Source organism: Glycine soja, chromosome 19, assembly GCF_004193775.1.
Source record: "Glycine soja cultivar W05 chromosome 19, ASM419377v2, whole genome shotgun sequence".
Taxonomy (NCBI): domain Eukaryota; kingdom Viridiplantae; phylum Streptophyta; class Magnoliopsida; order Fabales; family Fabaceae; genus Glycine; species Glycine soja.
In genome coordinates, this window is record NC_041020.1 from 49,032,777 (window position 1) to 49,053,775 (window position 20,999).

Sequence of the window (20,999 nt, forward strand, 5' to 3'; positions counted from 1 at the left end):
TATATAAAACACGATAGGTATACGATAAATAGAAAAAAATTCTTATTAATCTAAAACTATAAAAAATGTTAAACAAATGACACATAATTTATAAAACATGATCATAAACAATAAATTAGTATGGTAATTTCATAAATAATATAAGTAGGTTAGTAATTCTATAAACAAAATTATATGTGTAGGAAAGAGTTCCATTCGATATGGATTGAATTACTTTCCAAAATTGGATATGAAAATTGATTCAATCCAATAAAAAAGTAGGACACGTACAATATCTGTTATTTTTTTTTTACTTTTAAAATCAAAACGAAATGATTAAATGAATAATCATATTATTTCCAGTTTTATCATATAAATATGTTCTGCTGAATTATCAGACTGTCCCCACATCATGTGATTCAAGAGTTTAAATGAATAAATCAGATGTATTTACAGTTTTATGATATTTAAAATATTAAATGATTAATTAATAGTAACAATTTTAAAAAATTGACACCTAAACGGGAAATAAATCTCTTTATGATAGTAAGATTAAAATTTTGACTTTTGATAGAATTCAAGTTCAATCCTTAAACGCGAATTTGACTTTTGATTAATGCCTAATAGTCAGATGTATTCACAGTTTTATCATATTTAAAACATTAAATGATTCCTTTAAAAAACACATTAAATTATTAATTACTAGTAACAATTTATAAAACAAAAAATTAGACGCCTGAACGGGAAATAAACCTCTTTGTAATAGTAAGATAATTTGTTTACTGTTCGGTGTTGATAGAATTCAAATTTAATCCCTATAATCAACCTCATTTAATAGGACGAAACTAAACTGTAATTATCTAGTGCTAATTTTTTAATAAATCCATACTGCTCCAAATTAAACCTTTTGTTGTGCATAAATTGACATCTAATATATCTAAATACTAAATATGATAAAAAAAAATACTACTAACTATTTTATTTTACCTGAAAAACTATTTGATTCAAATTTCTTTGTAACACAGTATAAACATGATTTATAGACAGTAAGCAATTTTATGGTTTCTCCACAATTTGTTTATTTGGAAATCAGATTAAATATTATATGACTATTTTTGGGATGCTCCAAGAAAAAAAAAAAGTATTGTAGGAACTAAATCATTCGGGCCAGGGTATGTTTAGAAACACGTTCTACTTGCATTAAACTAAAAAATTCCAAAGCAATTATGGTGTTGTTTTTGTGTTACGTCCAATTCACCGGCTATATATAAACACACTCAAACTAGTATGATGAGGACCAAACACTAGAACAGTTCATTTAATTTAACTTTAAAAACTGGTTTCACAAATAATTAATGTAAACATCGCTTAATTCGGTTCAATAGCGAATGAAACAGGTATAATATGTTCTGATCGATTTGCTGATTATTTTATTTAATTAAAAAAATCAATATGATGATGGTTGATAATTATTGTAATTATATTTATTTAGTTTTTAACTATACAGACAACAAAAAATTAGGGATGTTGAACTTAAATATTAGTATGATATATTTGATTTTGTTTAATGCCTAATTTTAAACATTATATATTATGACTTATTATTTATAAATTTAAATTTTAATATTATAGAATTATAAATAGTATATTATTTTTGGTTTAATATTTTTTAATAATTTATATTAAATTTAAAATTACAGTACATTATTTAATCATATATATTAATAATGACCAAGATAATTTTAAAAAGACCGTAAATTCCAATGGAAGAAAGTAAGCAATCAGCATGAATGAGGTCACAGTGTAAAAACGGTCGCTAAAACTAGTTCTATAAGCAGAATCCAAATTGCAAAGCCGAAATAGAATACCCTATACACTTTCTTTCTTGGGTCAAATTAATTGATTTTCTTTTGAAATCAAGAGCGTCGTCATTCATGATTGATAAGAAATAAAGTTCAGAAACCATCTCATATTTTCTCATTGGCCAACGCCCAGTCGGAACTGACACGCCAAATAATAGTGAAAATATTAATAAATAATTGATTGCATTGTCATTTGTCAACGTGTATTACTATTCATCCCCTTCACTTCCCATGCACATGAAAATTTAACAACGTTTCCGCTTTGAATACTAATTTTAGACAAATGTATAACGCTCGAATTGAGCAATTTCAACGAGGCAACAGCGTGTACCAGCGTAACAACTCATTTAGTTGATTTGTTAGGAATTTAGAAACAATCAAACGGTTGGTTGCACCAAGAGCACTTGAATTTGCTCGTTGTTTCGGATGGATCGTAAAAGGGTAATTGACTAACATAAATAGACAGACACCATTTGGGTTGAATCTCCACGCGCATTAAGTTTAAGGGAGAATTTGACCCAGGTGGCACACTCAATTATTGCAGTTCTATTTAAAAACATAATGCAACTGTGACACGTTGTTTTCTCATTCCTAGCAATTCCAATACAATTTGTTTTCCAAAAAAGACTTACACAAAATTGCATGTAGACTTGACCGATTGTCATACTAAGTACTATTACACAAGCCACGTTCATGATTGATCACCTCCTCCTCACCCAAAAAAATAAAATAATAAAATCTGTTTATTCTAAATATATGACACTGTACTGTATATTGATACTTTTGTAAGGAAAGGATTTTGTATCTTTGTGGGGAAATTGAAATTCCAAGACAGAAAAAAGGTGGGGTGTAGAAATCAGATAGCCTCTAGGACTGTATGTATATAATGCACAAAAGAATGCAACGACTATCATAAAATTATATATCCACAGCATCAACAGGAAGGGAAACTGTCCTGTGTAGAGTGTCTCTAAGCGACCCTGAGTAAAAACTCTTTGCAGTAACCATACCTTCTTTGTGAGATTACATCACCTCACAATTTTGGGCCCTTTGGGTGCCCAAATTGGGGTGGTTCTTTTGGACTTGAGAACGGCAACTGAATCATAATTCCAGAAATTACCCAAGGGTTTCAAGTGAATACCATGGTCCACTCCGTTTACTGTTTGTGGCAGTGGTGGCATAATGCCTTGTTGGGTTTTGTGCTCTCTGTTACTGGTATGTGAAGATTTAGCTGCTATACCAAACAGTTTATCCCTAAGTTTCCTTGACTCCCTTTCGTGTTTTGCTTTGATCCATCTCATTTCTTGTTGAACCTCTTTCTCATATTCATTCTCAGGGCCACAACATAAAAAACGGATAGCAGAGAAATAATTTCCTGATAAACTTCGTGGGGGGTTTCCTGGATCATGTGCAAACTTGTTTTCCCAAATACCCTTTCCTTCTTTGTCTTCTGCTAATACTGGTTTATCAAATTGTTCATATTGCTCGCCAGAATGACTTTGGTCAGACTCTACTGGACTCAGTTCACAACTTTCATGATGATTCCATGACTCCTGATACTGCAAGCAGTCTGATTGGCTTGATTTGATAGGTGCATCCCCTCTAACATGATTGTCACACTCAGATGGGAAGGTAATCTCCTCGAAGCGCCCATGCATTGAAGCACATCCATGCCTACAACATTGAGGAAGCTGCAAGTTCTTTCTGCCTTGATTAGACACACAATTGTGACAAACAATTTTATTTAAATAATGGTTAGTTTCTTCAATTCCTGGTCCTGGCTTCCATTCAGGTACCAAGGAAGCAATTTCCCCGTCTATCATATCTGATATACTGGTAACATCCTGATCAGTAATGTCGAGTTCTGCAACCATTTCAGTTGCTACACTTAATGCTGTGTCCGTCTCTGTGTCAAATGGGAAATAAATATTCCGAATATGGCCTGCCACATAAACAAGTCAAATTATCAATCTTAAATTCCATTCTGCAATATACAAGTCATGGGGATAGAGTACCAAAACAATAAAAGTAATTTTCCAACCTTCTTTGTCTGCAATTCTTAGTCTCAAAAAGATGCCACCGTCATCTTTCCTCTTGCCTCTAATGCTTATGTCAACATCTTCAGAGGCTTCATCGTCATGGCACTCGAAAAGTTCAATTCCACTAGGTTCAATCTCAGCTGGATGAGAATACCAGTCTCCTTCATATTCAAAGCCATTCGAGTATTCAGTACTCATGTTACTATAGGTCCGGTGGAGATCAAAGAATGGCTGATGGGTAAGAGGACCCAAGTCATCAAATGATCCACTGTCCACCGGTCCCAAATCATACTCATAATCATCAATCTGAAGAAAAGGATCATCTAGAAGCTCCCTTGCAGAGAGCCTTAGAGACACTGTTGCCAGGCATTTCTCAACAAATTTTCGCACTTCTGGATCCTTCACTTTATACAAGGCATCCGGTTTCTTCCCCTGGAAATGTAAAATGCGATTGATATCTTGCCACTCCTGAAAAAAACACTTCTTCAATAGAAAAGAGAAAGAAAGCAATCTTACAGAAATAACTTTCTTGTAGATTTGTGCTGGATGGCTACATTCGCTATAAGGATATTCAAATGTGACCATTTCTAATACACACATCCCAAAGGAATATATGTCAACTAGTTCATTATACGACTCTTCATAAACTTCTGGTGCCATGAACTCGGGCGTTCCTGTAGAAATACAAATGTAACAAATAAAACTCTAATCAGAATTACCGATCCTTGTTCAAATCAATCCTCTAATTATGTTAACAGCGCCATCGCTGCAGTACATATCACACAGTTTCATACGTTATTGCCAAATCATTTTCAAAAGGTAGCATCAACAAACTGAAATAATTAGAAATGGTGTTAGAATTGGCTAGGTTTTTTCTTGATACCTTCTTATACGATATGAAAAAGACATACCTACACAATGAGCAGCATGGGACTTGCGGACAATTGCTGCCAACCCAAGATCCCCAATCTTAACTTCCCCTTGGTTTCCGTTGACAAAAATATTATCACATTTAAGATCTCTATGGATCACAGGTGGGTCACGGCTATGAAGATAGAGAAGCCCTCTCAGGATTTGTCTACACCAATGCTTCACTGCCCTAATGTTAACTCTCTTGTGCTTTTGCCTATATCTATTGTGATAATTAAAATAAATAAAAGAAGAAAAAATAACAAAACTTCTCAAAAGCACAAAAAGGATAATGATCATACAAATATAATATAGAGGAGTGGCAAAAGGTTGAAAATGGAGGGAACTCACTGTCTAAGGGTACCAGAAGTGAACATTTCAGTCACAAAGTTGATATTTCTGTTCGCTGTATCAACCCAAGAAGTGTAAAATTTCATTATGCTTCTGTGCTTCAACGTCTTGAGGAGATGAACTTCACAGTAAAGCCTCTCGAGATCTTCAGGGCTCTGCAGAAAATCATACAATTTAACCTGATTCCAAGCAACTTCAATCCCTTGGTACTCATCAAATGCTCTATATCTGAACCAATCAGAAATAAAAATTAAAAAAAAAAGAATATCAAATGCCCATTTCTACAAACTCAGAAAAAAAGGACCCTCAGCTTTGTATAATCAGAAGTGGGGCCAGTAACGTAATCAACCGAAACAAACAAAAAGAAAACGGGAAATTGAGAAAGATAAGGAAAGGGATTTGTCTGAAATATTCATACACTGTCTTGGAAGCTCCTTTGCCGAGGATTTCATTGTACTGCAAAAAAAAAAAAAATCATAAAACTGCGAGCAAAAACATGATAATAAGGAAAAGAGAGAGAGAGAGAGAGAGGGCATAGTATAGTTACTCTGCCGTATCTGGCAGTTGGATCAAGTTCAACAAACTCAGATGCTTGAAGCTGATTCATCCTCTTATGATTAGACTTCTCCTCCTTTCATACAAATACACATCAAACACCCAAAATAAATTTTTCACAAATTTATCTCTCTCTTTCTCTCCATATAATAATATATTTATTCCTTTAACAGAGATTTAATAATAATTGACGAGAGGGAGAACAGGAGAAAGAGAGAGACAGGAGAGCAACTTTACAGTGCCATAATTTTGACGGTTTGCACGTCATTTTTTGACGAATATTATTTTACATCTCTTAATGTCATTAACTGTTTTAAACAAATAAAAAGTTTAAAATTATAATTTTCCAAAAAACAATCATATGTAATTATCTATGTTAAATTCTTTGACGACACAGTAAAATATTATCTTTTAATATTATTATTTCACAACATAAACTAAAATAAGATAAAAATCTTTAAATAACTACAATAAAAACAAAATAAAAAATCCTTATTTATTAGAAACCAAACGATTAGTAAAATTTAATTATGTATAGCAAAATATCACATCTTATCAGTTGAGAAATTTCTTTTAAAACAAAGTTTTAAATTTAAAATTTTTAATATTATTCTTTTGGCTGACTTTTATATATATATAAATATATATATATATATATATAAATTAAATTATTCATTATACTATAAACCAAAAAATATAATTTATATATTAAAATATATTCATTTTTATTATAAATTTTAATTATAATATAATTTACATGTTAAAAATTATTTTTTATACATCTTAATTATATAAAAAAATTAATCATGTTTTATGCATATAAATCAAATATTTGTTGTAGTTAATACAGTTTCGCATGTCTAGATCAGACATTCAGACCCATATATGGATAAAATAGTGTATTATATACCATTTCTACACCGAAAATGTACAAACGACAACTAATTTTGTTACAAAGAATTTATTAATTTTAATTTAGATTTTTGTGACATTAGATTTGGTTCATGCATGTATGAATGGATTTGAGGTACAATATCAGAAATCATATAACTCTTATAACTTCGTATCAAAATAAAAGAAAGAGATAATTGTTGAAAAATATTAAGTCTCAGGTTGGTTATCTTACTCTTTGGGGTGAGACTCATATATCAACTTTTTGATGTTAATTGATTTTGAGATGAAATTTAACATGATATTAGATGATTAAGTGAAATTGTCTGATAGATATACAAATTACACTTTAAAAAATGAAGAATAAAACTGTCATATGGGACTTAGATATTTCTCAACAATAATAAAATAAAAGAAATATATATATTAAGTGAAACAAATTGATAAGTTGAGATCATTTATTACTCATAAAACATATGTGAAAAACATATTGTTTTTTTTGTGGAGCAAAAATAAGTTTTTGACGGGCATGTGCGAAAAACAAAAATTTCTTTAAGTGTAAGTACCTGTCTTCTCGAATGGTATTGCTTTAAGTGAAAAACAAAAATTTCACAAAGTACCCGTTCTCTCTCTTTAAGTGTAAGTACCTGTCTTCTCGAATGGTATTGCTTTTTTTTGTTTTTGCACACGAAAGTCAAAAGAAAATTTACCCGATCGATCGGCCAAAAATAACAATGTGTCTGACATTGAGACATTTCTTTTGAGTATTGAAAGTCACAAGCAAAGGTAATAATAATTGATATAATGTTTGGTAAATGTTATCCAGTAATATTAGGTTATTAGTTAAGAAATAAAAAATAAAATAATTATTGAGATGCAGAAAGTTGTGCTATTCATAATTTTTTTACTCTGTTTATAATATTTTTATATTTCAGCTTAACGGCATTTATTCACTGATAATAAATACAAGAAAAATGTTAATAATATTTTTCTTTTTATATGTTTTCGTGGTTGATTGAAATTTATTAAAAATTATTAATTTTAATAAGACTTAAATGTCATTTTTTTTACTTTATATGTAGCATCTCATTTAATATTTTTTTTAAAAAAAATTAAATATGAGATCCATTTAAATTAGTAATTTTTAATAAAATTTTAACTAATTATAAAAGACTATCATAAAAAGAAAAGAGTATTAATTAGAATGTGACTGCTCGCTACCCTTTCTCTCTAAATAATTCATGTAAACAAGAATTAAAGGATGAGTGTAAATGATTACTTACGACTCTTGGACGTTATGGTGACATTTAATTGAAAGTTGTTGTTTTTAAGAAAATGAAAAAATTAATTAGCATACTTAAGATTAGGTAGTCTCCCTATACATATATATATATATATATATATATATATATATATATATATATATATATATATATATATATATATATATATATTATGGATAATTATTATTATTTTTTATAAATATTATTAGAAATAAGGATACCATAAATTTTATTTATCAAAATGATATTTTTTTTGTCATTTTTTTCATATTGAATTGAGGTTGAAAAAACATTTTCGATCTATCCACGAAAGCGTCCATTCATGACAGGATCATATATTCTAGTAAGCTATTTTGTTTTAGTTTCATCATTACACAATCAATTTTGGTTTTCTAATATATCAAGAAAAATTAATTCCTTATCCTTAACTTTTACCCTATTTACAAATTCATTGCTCAATTTGTTTCTTTTCTCTTCATTAGTATAGCTCCAATAATTAGACAATTCATCATAAGAAATTTTATCTTTTGTGAAAAGATAAAATTAGGTTTCTATCATTTTATGAAAAGTTGATAAATTTGATAAATACATAAAAGATATTTTTTTTCCATCACTTTGATATGTATGAAAAAAATAATTATGAAATTTTATTTTTTACGAAATTTTCAAATCGATTATTTTTTATATATCGAAATGGATGATTCCATAGTTTATAATTGAAAAGAATGTTTACGAGAAATTTTTTAACAACCCTAATTTATATTTCTCATCATCAATTTTGTATAAATTCTTCTATTTTTTTCAAAAAAAAGAGAAGGAAAACTCTTTTAATCGTGGATCTTTTTTGTTTTTGTTTAGTTTGTACTCTTTGCAAAAGAAATTCGATAAAGATATCACTCGAAGAGAATAATTATAATAAAAAATCAAATATAATACTTATTTGAAAATGAAAATAGTATGGATTTGTAAAGTTTATAAAACAACCCAATTTTGTACGTTTTCTATTTTTTACATTAATTATATGTATAATCCATGTTGAAAATGTTTTTTACATCAATTACACAAATGTAAACGCACCCAGAACACAACGATCTCCCACTTTGAGTAAAATATAAAAATATCTTCCTTGTACTCTATCCCTTTTCGAGACAAATCCCAAATTCATGTAGTGAAAAGTTTAAAATTATACAATTTTTTATATACATGTTTTCTGATATCCTTTAACCTAACAAGTGATAGATTAATCTTATATATATATATATATATATATATATATATATATATATATATATATATATATATATATAATCTAATATTAATATTATTATTTTTTATTTAATAGAGTTATTTTTGTAAAATTATTATATTTTATTTATTTATTTATTAGTTTTTGTTGATATGTGGGAAACAAAATAGGATCATAATTATTTTTGGTGGGGAAAGTATATCAAGCTTGCTATGATATATATGACGGATTCTACTATGAACTACTGTTCCATATAATTTATGGTGTACTATCTTTAACAGCTTTTAAATTAATCTATAATATACTCTCTTACCATATATACAACATATTTGATCCAAATTCCCTTCCTCAACGCGATTCAGCGTCGCCGCCAGAGGTATTATCTAAAGATTTGTGGCCACCAAACAAACTAATTAGTTTAGTTAATGAGAAGCAAAAGACTAGCAACTAATTAATAGCAACATCAACCAAGTAGCACGCCTCCTATTATTGTCACGAATCATATCAAAACTAATGTGACATTCTGGCAATTTCGTATAAATCAAACGCTAACAACACAAAAAAAAAATGTACTTTTTTTTGGTGAGTGTGTGTATGATAATGTCTCTATATCTGTACGTACGAATTATCTCAAACGTAAATTAGACATGTGTTCTGTTTGGAGGTTAGGGTGCATTGATTGCCAGCTAGAGCACATGCACACACAAGTGGGATCTATGCACCTTTCATCAGAACTTTCTCTATATCTACTCTGTCAATATACAATTAATTAAACAACCAATCAATAATCAATAATAATAATTATTTCTTCAATCAAATAAGATAAAATGTATATTTATTTTCTTTCCCCTCTCTTTCTTTTTGACCAAACATAGGGTAGTAAAAGAAAAGAAAAGAGGGCCAACGACAGAGCTTCTAAATACGCTGGATGTGACTAAAATTTCTATTTTACCATGGATAGACATAGCAAACAGAACAAAATTAAAATTGAATATAAATACATAAATGCAATCAGATGGTAGTAGACATGTATCGACTAGTGGAATTAACCCCCCTCCCTTCTTTCTCTCAAATTCGTGGTGATCACAGAGGCCATCTTTCAGCGTTATATCTTTAACTAAACAGTTTGGTTCAATACTCAATCAGAGATTAAGCCTCATAACCAACCCTATTCTCTAAAGAATAAACGTATTCTTTGGTCTCTAAGCAAAAATACGAAAATACTCAGCAAACAATGAAGGGTATAGATGTGCTAAAGTTGGTTCTCTCTCTTTTGAACTTTTTTTTATTGTAAGAAATAAAAACATGGACAATAAAATTATACATAATACTGTGGTTAAGATTTAAAGTTTGTTATGATCATATGACTATTTAAAAATTTATTTAAGGGCATGAAATTTCAATTCTGCATCATTTATGCCAATAAGTTACAAACTATTTGTAACTTCATATAGCAAAGATTGGACTTTTCTTTTGCAGCATATACCTTCCAGAAAGGAAACTTTTGTTATGATCATATTGTTATTTTTTCTTTCTTGAACAGATTTTAACATATCATGTGTTAAATCTGATCTCATTTTATTAATAAGTTTAATATTTTCTCTTTAAAAAATATTGTTATTTTGTTAACTTTTTTTTACGATAGATTTATATTTTTTTCATATTTTTTATTAATCAGGATGTTAAAAATACTGTAATAACTTGATACTCTTATGTGATTCAGATGTGAGAGAGTAACATTACTGTTGCTATTATTATATTAACACCACAACGATTTTCTTAAACTTCCCTTTCTTCTTTTCTTACCATCGTATAAATTTGCTGTAAAGAAATAATTTCTCTTTTAACTTTCGTGATTCAAGCAAACAGGTCAAGAAGGAATTCTTGCAAGTCAGCAACAACATCCTATTTCGAATAAAGTACAAGAAGATGAAAAGCTTATGGAAAAATCAATTTTATATATATATATATACACACATATACGGAAAGTGTACGCAGTAGATATGCTTTACAAGTCAGCCAAACTGCTCAAACCCGCCCCCCACTCAAAGATTACATGGCCTAAAAGATCAGAGATTAGAATCATCAATGCATGTGCATGTTTATCTGAAAGTTTGTGGTACACTTGTATCAACTCACTCACACACAGTCACAAAAATCACAAAGGCATGCGTGCATTAAAAACGTTGTCTGCTCCATTCCCAGCTGTGTATGCTGTACGTACGTTTTGTTTTGTCCACTGCAGAAGCACAGTAATTAATTCCCTGTTTGGCTTGGGCTCCCCAAAACGATGGGGTGGGCATCTAGTGTTAACGACAGCGACAGAGGGAGATAAATAATCTAATTTCAAATTGCCTTTAATGAAATGGGCACATTTAATTTTATTCGGTGCTTAATATCGGGGAACGCTCAATACTTATCACATCTCACGAATTTTTGTCAAAAAAGTTTTGGGTGGGCTATAGTTGCTACCTTTTTAATGACTATTATTTAGCCGAAGATAAGGATGCTAGTTTTCTTTTTTCTTTTTTTCTCTCCACTCATGGATATATACATATCTTTTGGACATAGTGGCTTTATTATTCCACGTAAAAACTTATACCCTTTTTCGTATTCAACGCAAGTACCATCTTTTAATCAGTGATGTATCATAGCTTCCAAGAAAGTCGTCTTCAATTGAAAGATTTCCACCAATCTCTTAATTTGGTGTACTCACAGAAAGCTTACGTGAAGTTTTAAAAGAATATTATTTTGTTCCTGATAAAGAAAGTGCACCAATTTCTTGTAAGTCCCTGAAATTAGTTTTGTATATCGTCAAAAGGTTTTTTATTCTTCAAAAAGTTCCATGTGAGGGAATTATATATTCTTCGATAGTTTCCACAAGGAAAAGAAGAAAGACTCTGCGATCTGCTCATAGATAGAGGTTCCAAACCATAACCAATTAAAAGTTCAATATGATAAAATAGTAATAGTGGTTCCAAATACTAAGATCTTTGAAAATGAATGCATTCGTCAGCAATAGATATAAAAAGAAGATATATAGTAATATACGGCATGACTCCACACCAAAACAAATAAATAAATCAATGGAGACACTAAGCAAGGAACTTAATTTTTCTCCAACATGCAATTCCTACTTTAGCTTTCATGTTCATTCATTTTTTTTCTTTCTTCTGAGAACCATCAATTTGTTAATTTCGAACATTGGAAACTTCTAAAATAAAGGGAAGTTTATGGTAGTCAAAAACTAAATGCTGTAAATGGATCGCGTTGATGGAAATCCATGCATCCATTTTTTTAATTAGCACCTTTATTACGTACGCAACTTTCTGGGTTTTATAACTTTCTTTAATTTGTTTATCCAAATGGAATAAGAATTGTATCCTAGGAGTCTTCGCATGCTAAAAGTGAACAACGATTGGCAAGCCAGCCATATATTCTATTGTTTTCGTCTTATTGTTGCATGAGTTCATGTCCATTTGAAATGATTAAGAAGATAAACATCGATTAAGATTAGTATTAAGATATTGTTTATTTGACTAATGGATGGAGTACTCTGATATGTTCACAGAATGTGTTGTTATTTTCCACAGTCGGACTCAAACTTCATCACATCACACGAAAATACAAAATACAAAGGGAGAAACATTTGAAAAAAAAACAAATTAGAAAAAAAGGCTCATATGGTTTGATACTTATTTAATAAACAAGTTTGACTTAACCTAATTAAGCCTCATGTTGACTAAGTCATAAATTTCCCACAAATAACTTAATCTATTTTTACCTTTATTTGCCTTGAGCAACTCTTGTATTGTATGAATGTATTATCATAAAAAAAAAGGTTCATAATTAATTAAAATTGTTGAAATATGATAAAAATACAATTAAACAATTTGATATCATTTGGTCTTAGTTGTTAAATAATGAGTGATAGTTATAACTAACTACCAACTATGTTTTGAATTGTATAAAAAGAGTTGTTTTATAACACTTTATAATGAGAAAATTATAATAATGCACTACACACTTATCATTCTATCTTTTTTTCTCCGAGAGCAGAATCCCTTTCTTTCTTATTTCCTAAAGCATAGATCGCCATTAATCATCTTCTTCAATTTTTTCTAACAAAAATGGTAGTAATTTATAATAAAATTCGTGTTAAATAATGTCAATAATATCTTAAAAAATAACTCTTGTTTTTTGTTTTAAACTTTTAACTTCTCCGGAGCCTCTTGAGTCTTGAGGACTCTATCATATTGGAGCAACCAAATTTAGAAATGCAAACCCGTGTGCGTATCAATCAATCAACTCATGGGCCCATGGCCCCAGGGATAACATATTGGGCTTCTTGTTTACACGCTTGTTTTCGAGACCAAACAATGTTAGATTGTTTGCGACTGACTGACTGAATGAAGTTTTTTATTTTTAAAACTATCAATTTTGGGAATCTCATATCTAAATCAGTAAAAATCATTAAATGATAGGTGAGATTCATCAAAGTTAGTAATTTTTAACAAATTTCAGCCAGTTACATGAAGAGTGTTAAAAAAAAAAGTGTCAGACAAAATGTTGTTAGCAACTTTTTTTTTTTTATATAGTAAAACAGGTTTTCAAACACTCTTGTAGACATTTCGATTAATTTATGTCTGATTGAGTAAGATTGTTTATTAGCAAATTAATGAGAGCAGATGATCATAAAAGGAAATGCATTTTTTTCTCTCGCGCTTGTAATTTAACAGGTCTGTACTCTGCAGTGTGTTGAGAGGGCAGCTTCCGAGTCATTATTATACACTTAGTTTTAATGCTCAGAAGTTTCCTTGAGTTAAATTTAGAATATACGATTACATATCGTCCAAAGAACGGTTAGAATTCATTTAAGTGACATTTCCAAAGAACGAAATTGAATTATTCTGTGGAAGGGAAAAATATACATGTTATTGATACATGCCATTGGTCATGTTTTACATTTCCTGTTATGATTAGTAATCATATTTTACCGAGGCCCAAAGAAATAATTTGTATTAGGTAATCAAACTGTTTTGCGAAGATTAACGCCGTCAGCGTGGAGGGAACCGGAGTATATGAACAAGTTGGAGTTCCCAAAGTGATAGTGCAACTCAGGTACTATGGCTGGGTTTTTGGGTGGAGGGATCCAAAAATGTCAAGGTATTTTTTGAGCTTGGAATGACACATTCAATTTAAGCAATAGTATTGTTGAACTTGTTTGTGATTCAATTCACTACTTTCTGGCCAACAGGCAACCGAGGAAAGCTGTTTGGTTACAGCTGTGTTTGGATTGCCCATGGCACCGTCCCCGTTTGCAGAAAGCATCATCTTCCTTGTTCCTTCCTCGAACGGAGATCCATACACGCACATATTCTACTTCTGATACAGAATTTTCTTGCTTCGTTGCACTCACATTGAGGGACCAAGGTCACACTGTATCGCAACTACATACATCATACAATATTCAATTTCGTTCATGACCATGAAACCGTGCTTCAATTTAACCAAACACAGAACAAAGGACTCGAATTGTGATGAGACATTAAAATTGGATACAAAAGACAAATATAAAGGAGCTTATTAATGAACAGAATACATGGCATGACACATGACATGATCCAAACTGAAGTAGTAATTCACTTGGCTAATCCTAACTCCTTATCAATAGCGTTTTTAGCAGTGTCGAGATCCTCGTCAAAGAACATATCCCAATGGCCATCCCACTTGATGAAAAATTCAGTATCCTCATGATACTTAACCCTATGCACATCCCCTGGGGGAGTGAATAAATAATCCCCAACCGTCAGATCATACCTCTGTTCCTTCGTCAGATTCCAAACGCTCTTCTTCCCTTCGATCACAACCAAGTCGTGCCCAAACGTGTGGTGGTGTGCGGGCTCCACGCTCCCGGCCTTGAACCTCACGAACGCCGACGTCGGAGTTTCCCTTAGAATCTTCATCGACCCGCCCGGAATCAAATCGATCGGATTCAGTTCCCGGTTCTTCACCAGACAGCACACCGCGCACGTGTCAAACGCGCCCTCTTTTCCGATCTCCGGCATCTCCACGAGCGAGTGTTCGAGAAAGGAGTGAATCTCCTGCGGCCAGGGCTTGTCGTCGTTGGCCGGGCACGCGGACTTGAACGGCGTGTTCAGCCACGCGTCCAGGACCTCGACTGCGGCCTCTGGCGACGTGTACTTGCCGGAGACGGCGAGGACGTTGGAGTTGTTGATGGAGCGGGCGTTGACGGCGTCGGAGGGGGAGAGGCACGTGGCGGCGTAGACGCCGGGATATTTGTTGGCGAAGATGGAGACGCCGGCGCCGGTGCCGCAGGCGACGAGGCCACGGATGTCGGAGGAGGAGGATTGGGAGACTCGGCGACCGACCTCGGCTCCGGCGGAGTAGTAGGAAGAGGTTCCGAGATCTTCGACTTGGATGTTGAGAGTGCGCAAGTGAGCGACGAGGGCGTCTTTGAGAGGAGTGCCGAAGTCATCGGCGGCGGCGATGATTTTTACGGGGCGGGTGGGTTCTGCTGCCATGGCTGATTTGATTGAAGAATGTTGAGTTGAATTGAGTTCACTCACTCACACACCTGACACTCAGATACAATGAACCTGGCCCTTCTATTAGTTAGTCTAATTAATACAAGTACTAGTATTTTCTCTTGTCTAATCCCTGTCTTGTGCCTCAATCTCTCAGGGACCACATTTTTTATTTTTTTTAAAGGAGGGTTTTAGGCCCAAGAAAAAAAAAGGCTATACATTACTAGGAGCAGGAATGCCTACATTGCTAAGCAATTAGATTGTTTTGTAGTGTATAATATTTTATTATTTAATAAAAATTAAATAGTTAATATAAATTTTGTGAATTTATTATATTAATAGTACGATAAATTATATTAGGTATTAATATCTGATATATTTACAATATGTCAAATAATTCAATGTCCATATTAATTACTTAATTTTCATTAGTGAAACTCATGTAAGACCCTCTAAATAAGAAGTGAAATTAGCATTATTTAAGTAAATTTATATGAATTTTACTCATCTAAATAATGTGTTAAATATTAAATCTTAATTGTCGAAACATTGCAAATCAACCACCTTGAATGGTCTAAAACCATGAGCATGATATTATTATTATTATTATTATTATTATTATTATTTTTGTAGATGTTTATTGTATACAACCTAAAATATGTTATCTCACATTACTCGTGAAGATAATTTTAATTCAAATATGGAGAATTGTAAGGTGCCAAAAATTAAAATGATTAATTAATCGAAAAGCTTTGATTGAAAAATAATTTTATATCTTGGTCAGAAAGCGAGGTTGCTTTAATATTAGAAAATGGTAGGAGGAAAGGTAACAGCTCATGCTGCAGAGATTCTCCACCAAAGCTCATCTTTCTATCTGTGCTCTGTGCAAGCCCTATGATGACTAAGAATAGGGAAGGTGTCTCTGCCACTGCATCTGCAAGGTGGACTGGTATTGGAGCGTGCGCGCTAGGTTGCAATGTGTCGCTTTGTGTTAAAGTATATGGAGAATGGTCTTCTTGTCTTTGTGTTGGAGCCATTTGAGTTATGATTCATGAATCATGAGTATGACTTTGAATTAAGTGTCTCTCACAAGTCAGAAAGCCAACCCCTTACAAGGGGTAACCTAAGCAGTGGCCCTAACGGGACGAACATTCGATGAGAATCATCACAACTAATTAACGAATATTATAATTAATTAATAATGTCGTTCATATTCATCCAACTTAAAGTTAATCATGAAATATCACACTTTTGTATGTTTATCGGATTTAATATATGGTTGCCGGAAAAATGTACCAAGCAAGCAATTACATATTTAATGGGAGCAAGAAAAACACTTCGAGTTCTACTTCTACATACAAAGATTTTGTGTTATGTTGCGAAGTATGAGTGCTACGGTCCAATTAAAATTTTTCTTTTGATAACGTTCTGTAATTAGAGATAATCCAGTGAGTAGAGGACATATTTAAGGTTTTGCAGTGAGACAACTGCGGCTTTTTTATCATGCATCCTTCCTCTTGTCTAGAATAAGGGAATTAATTTCATATATCTGCAGTAACTATCAATGCAAAACACTGGATTGTCCTTACAAATAATAAAAAGATAGATGACTAAAAAAGTTATTCAATTTTATGCCAATCATGTGTGTTTCAAGAGGCAATCCATTGCAGTTTAGTTATATATAAAAGTGAAATAATGAAATCTGTGCATACATAGAAGAACATGAAAGAAAGGTATACATAGATACATATATGAACAAAATAATTGTTTGCAACCCAATCTAAACTTTGAAATCCAGTAATGTGAAGAGAGTAGAGATGAAATGAATTAATTAAAGGTCCAAGCATAGAGCAACAAAGAGAAGCCGGTGGCATTGGTCCCAGAAAACTTTGTGGATGAAGAAGAAGAGGTCCTCCCACACTCACTAGTCTCCTCTGCCCATTGCAAGACGCTAGAAGCCGACGACACGCTCTTGTTCATTAATTTCTTCTCCGCACCCACCATTTCTGGCCACACCGTTCCATCTCCCACTTGGAACACAAAGACGCCGTGCCCGTTATTGCTGTCTCTGTTAACCACCCAACTCAACACGTCCCAATAAAACTCCACTTCAACGCCGTCGATGAATATCTTCTCGTACCCTCTGAACTTCCACGCCAACCTTTTCACCACCAACCGCGTCTCACCGTCCACTTTCACTCCCAGCACACCCCCTCCGCACTCGATCTCTATCACGTGCTTCGACCCCATGAACACCGCACGTGACACGTAACACCTTCTTCCGAACACGTGCTCTCTTCTCGACACCAGAACTGGGTCAACAACGTTGTTAGCCTTAACGTCGAGCTTTTTGTGGCGCCGAGTCAAATCGCGGACAAGGTCGCCCAAAAAGAATTGGAGTTTGCCATTGTGTGAGATTGCCAAGTAGAAGCGTGACTCTGGCTCAGCGGAGTTTTGAATGAACTCGGCGCGGGTGAAGTTCCAGTGGAGCTTGATTTTGCGGTTGTTGATTGATTTTGAGCCATGGCGTGTTCTGAAGAAGAAGGTTGAGGAGTTCAGAGAAATTGTGATGGAAAATATATCTGTGGCTGAAATGGTTAGGGAGTGGGAGAAAAGGGTTCTGGACCAGCTGAGAGTGAGATAAGTGGGGGAGTTGCATAGTTGAGTTAGGTATGTGCATGTCACCACATTCTGTGGCACTTGGGAGCTGTAGCTGATGTTGCTTGATGAGGGAGTGTTGGGTTGGCTGAAACAACCTGAGATCATCCTGTTTAATTTGTTCTTCAACTCCTTCTACACTGATCGAACCATCATGTGTTATTTTAATCTTAGTGAATGTTTTGGAGGGTTGTGTTATGTTGGAAAAAGGTCAAGTGCTTAACGTGCTTTAAATGATGAGAAAACAAGGCCTTTTCATTGGGTCATGTTTTGGTTTCCTTGATTTGCGCCTTTGACAAGGCTATATTTGGGTTCTGTAATTTATCATGTGCCAGTGAGCTGTGCTGCACTCAGACTTACCAAGTCTTCGTCACAGTCAGTAGGACAGGGGACTAATTGGTGATTTTCTTGCATCACAATCTTTTTCTAAATTCAACCATCTCAAAAGGGCCCTAAAGAAAGGGTCTGCTGAACCACTTCTCTTTCCCCCAGCCAAAACACGCTTTCTTTTCATGATGCACTAGTAGTTTTACCTAGTAAAAAGTAAGTGTTTTTTTTTTTTAAGTAAATATTAATTCTTAACTTAAATATTTTTTAATTAAAGAGATTAAAAACGCTCCCCCCCCCCCCCCCCCCCCTTCTTTTTCTTTCTTCTTAATCATCCCACCAACTTTATTCTCTCTAATAAAAAGTAAGTGTGTAACTATCTTTTCTTGTTTTCTCCAGTAAGTTTTCAACCGCTTAAAATTAAATGCGAAGAATAAGTCCACTAACAAAAGATGCATCAAGTGGTCTTGGACTTCTTGTAGTCTATCAGTGTGATTCTGTAAATTTTTAACGCTATCTATTAAGTTAACAGTGGATTTGGATTTGGTGCTGCTAGGAGAAGGTGCAGTTGGTGAAGCTGAGAAAATGTGCATCAATGCCCCATCAATCAACCGTTAAGACTTAAGATTGAGACGCATATAAATAATATAGGTTAAATTCGAGAAACAAAGCCACCATCCTCACAGTGGAGCTATTCAGTACACCATTTTACTTAGTCTGGTTTAAGCAATGGAATTAAGATAAGCAATTGAATTTTGAGTTGGAAATCAACGGAAAGTATTTTTTTTACTTTTTGTTTTCTTTAGGAAAGAAATTTTAGAGCACGATTTGAGTAAAAATTACACGAGGTAAGCTTTCTTGGTTTGAAATATTTTCCAAGCAAAACAAAACATGCACTTGCTAACAAGCAGATGTTCCTCCATCCTCAGGTACTTGAACGGTGGAACCTCCTTATGCACATTAGTGAAAAAGGCCAGATGGTTGAGAACTTCCTAAGAGTAACAATACTCTTGATTATGGCTGGCCCAAATTTTCAATTCTAAGGCTCAATTACCCTTTCTTTGTTACAGCCCTGTTCCCGATTTGGATCGATGGCAATGACTTGAGAGTATATACATTCTAATGTCCAAGATCTAGGACCTTGTTAGCGGCGCCCTTGCATCCCCTCTGCCCTAATGTTCCAATTGAGATTTCCCACGATACAACAAATAAAAGTCAATATCCTTGATAAGGAAGCCTTCCAAAGTGCATTAGGCGTTATCTAGTAATATTACATAGTAGAAATACATTAAGTGTTGTGCGGACGAGGATTGGGTCCAAGTACTAAATCATTAAGTAATACCAAATTATCACTATTTGAACTGATAATTAGGTGGAAGAGACATATTATATTGAATGATTTTAAAAAAAAAAGCATAATAAGAATTCACAAACAGAACGCAAAACACAATAAATTACTTAGATCATAATTGAAATAACAACAATGACTAACAGTGGTTAAGATTAGATTCTTCTCTATTCTCCTTTCAAGCAATTTAATTATGCTTACAGTCCATGTAATTATCAATCAATTGAGGATCAAACTCACTATTTTAGTTCTAGACCAATTCAATACTTTGACTTCTAATCCCTTTATTCTAACCTTGAATCTTAAATTTCTTAATTGGGTCTTCTTAACCAAAAACAAGCATTGCGCGTGAGAATTTTACGAGGTCTTACAATTATCAAGTCTTATCTGTAGTATCTTAACCAAATCAAGATTGACATGAGAATGGCATTTCAAAGACTTTTTGAGGCGAAAACCTTATTCAACATATACAAACGTATCAATTATGTACTACACATATATAACAAATTTCTATCACTTTTATATGGATTAGGAATACATAAAGAAAACATATAATAATTCGTTCTATAGTTTAACACAATTATAGTCAAATTGTATCAATCCTTTGATCTTACAAGAGAAAATTCAACCAGAGTTATGTTTCTCAGTCCTTCAAATAAAACAATGGTTGAATTTGAATCTGCTAACACACAAAACATAATCAACTAAATTAAGTGAATGGAAGACCGAGTTGAGAGATGCAGAGATGCCATGTTAATGCACACATTAGTATATAACAAAAATTGAAGTACTTACATACCCGACTTATGTTTGAATCATCTGACTGCCATGAGAGAAAACAAGGGGATCACACACACCACTGATCCCACAGCTACATGGATCAATCAATGCTAGCTGTAGAATTCTATCAGAAAAACCATTTTTTCAGCAAAGCCATTTGAAACATAAGATGCCATTGAACACCTTAACTCTATTTCAAGGGACTGACCGAACTGAACTCTAA

The 20,999-nt window shown here is 32.9% G+C and overlaps 3 protein-coding genes across 3 annotated transcripts; all 3 read right to left on the minus strand.

Annotated features, from left to right (window-relative positions):
• Nucleotides 1-2,400: 2,400 nt before the first annotated feature.
• Nucleotides 2,401-5,833, minus strand: LOC114400534 (probable serine/threonine-protein kinase WNK9). Its single transcript, XM_028363023.1, has 7 exons — nt 5,688-5,833; nt 5,559-5,596; nt 5,141-5,368; nt 4,792-5,012; nt 4,397-4,554; nt 3,883-4,312; nt 2,401-3,783 (listed from the first exon to the last, which is right to left on the minus strand). Exons 1-7 carry the CDS (start codon nt 5,745-5,747, stop codon nt 2,870-2,872), a joined length of 2,049 nt encoding a protein of 682 aa, XP_028218824.1. The 5' UTR covers nt 5,748-5,833; the 3' UTR covers nt 2,401-2,869.
• Nucleotides 5,834-14,557: 8,724 nt separating this feature from the next.
• On the minus strand, nt 14,558-15,760 carry LOC114400315 (DNA damage-repair/toleration protein DRT102). Its single transcript, XM_028362722.1, has one exon. It carries the CDS (start codon nt 15,658-15,660, stop codon nt 14,758-14,760), a length of 903 nt encoding a protein of 300 aa, XP_028218523.1. The 5' UTR covers nt 15,661-15,760; the 3' UTR covers nt 14,558-14,757.
• Nucleotides 15,761-17,310: 1,550 nt separating this feature from the next.
• Nucleotides 17,311-18,598, minus strand: LOC114399507. Its single transcript, XM_028361703.1, has one exon. The coding sequence runs from the start codon at nt 18,427-18,429 to the stop codon at nt 17,491-17,493; it is 939 nt and encodes a 312-aa protein (XP_028217504.1). The 5' UTR covers nt 18,430-18,598; the 3' UTR covers nt 17,311-17,490.
• Nucleotides 18,599-20,999: the final 2,401 nt, after the last annotated feature.

Coding starts and splice junctions, on each gene's coding strand:
- LOC114400534 (XM_028363023.1), bottom strand. CDS start 5,747: ATGAATCAGCTTCAAGCATCTGAGTTTGTTGAACTTGATCCAACTGCC. Junction 4,555..4,791: donor CCATGCTGCTCATTGTGTAG/GTATGTCTTTTT, acceptor GTATTTCTACAG/GAACGCCCGAGTTCATGGCA. Junction 3,784..3,882: donor AAGAATTGCAGACAAAGAAG/GTTGGAAAATTA, acceptor TTTATGTGGCAG/GCCATATTCGGAATATTTAT.
- LOC114400315 (XM_028362722.1), bottom strand. CDS start 15,660: ATGGCAGCAGAACCCACCCGCCCCGTAAAAATCATCGCCGCCGCCGAT.
- LOC114399507 (XM_028361703.1), bottom strand. CDS start 18,429: ATGATCTCAGGTTGTTTCAGCCAACCCAACACTCCCTCATCAAGCAAC.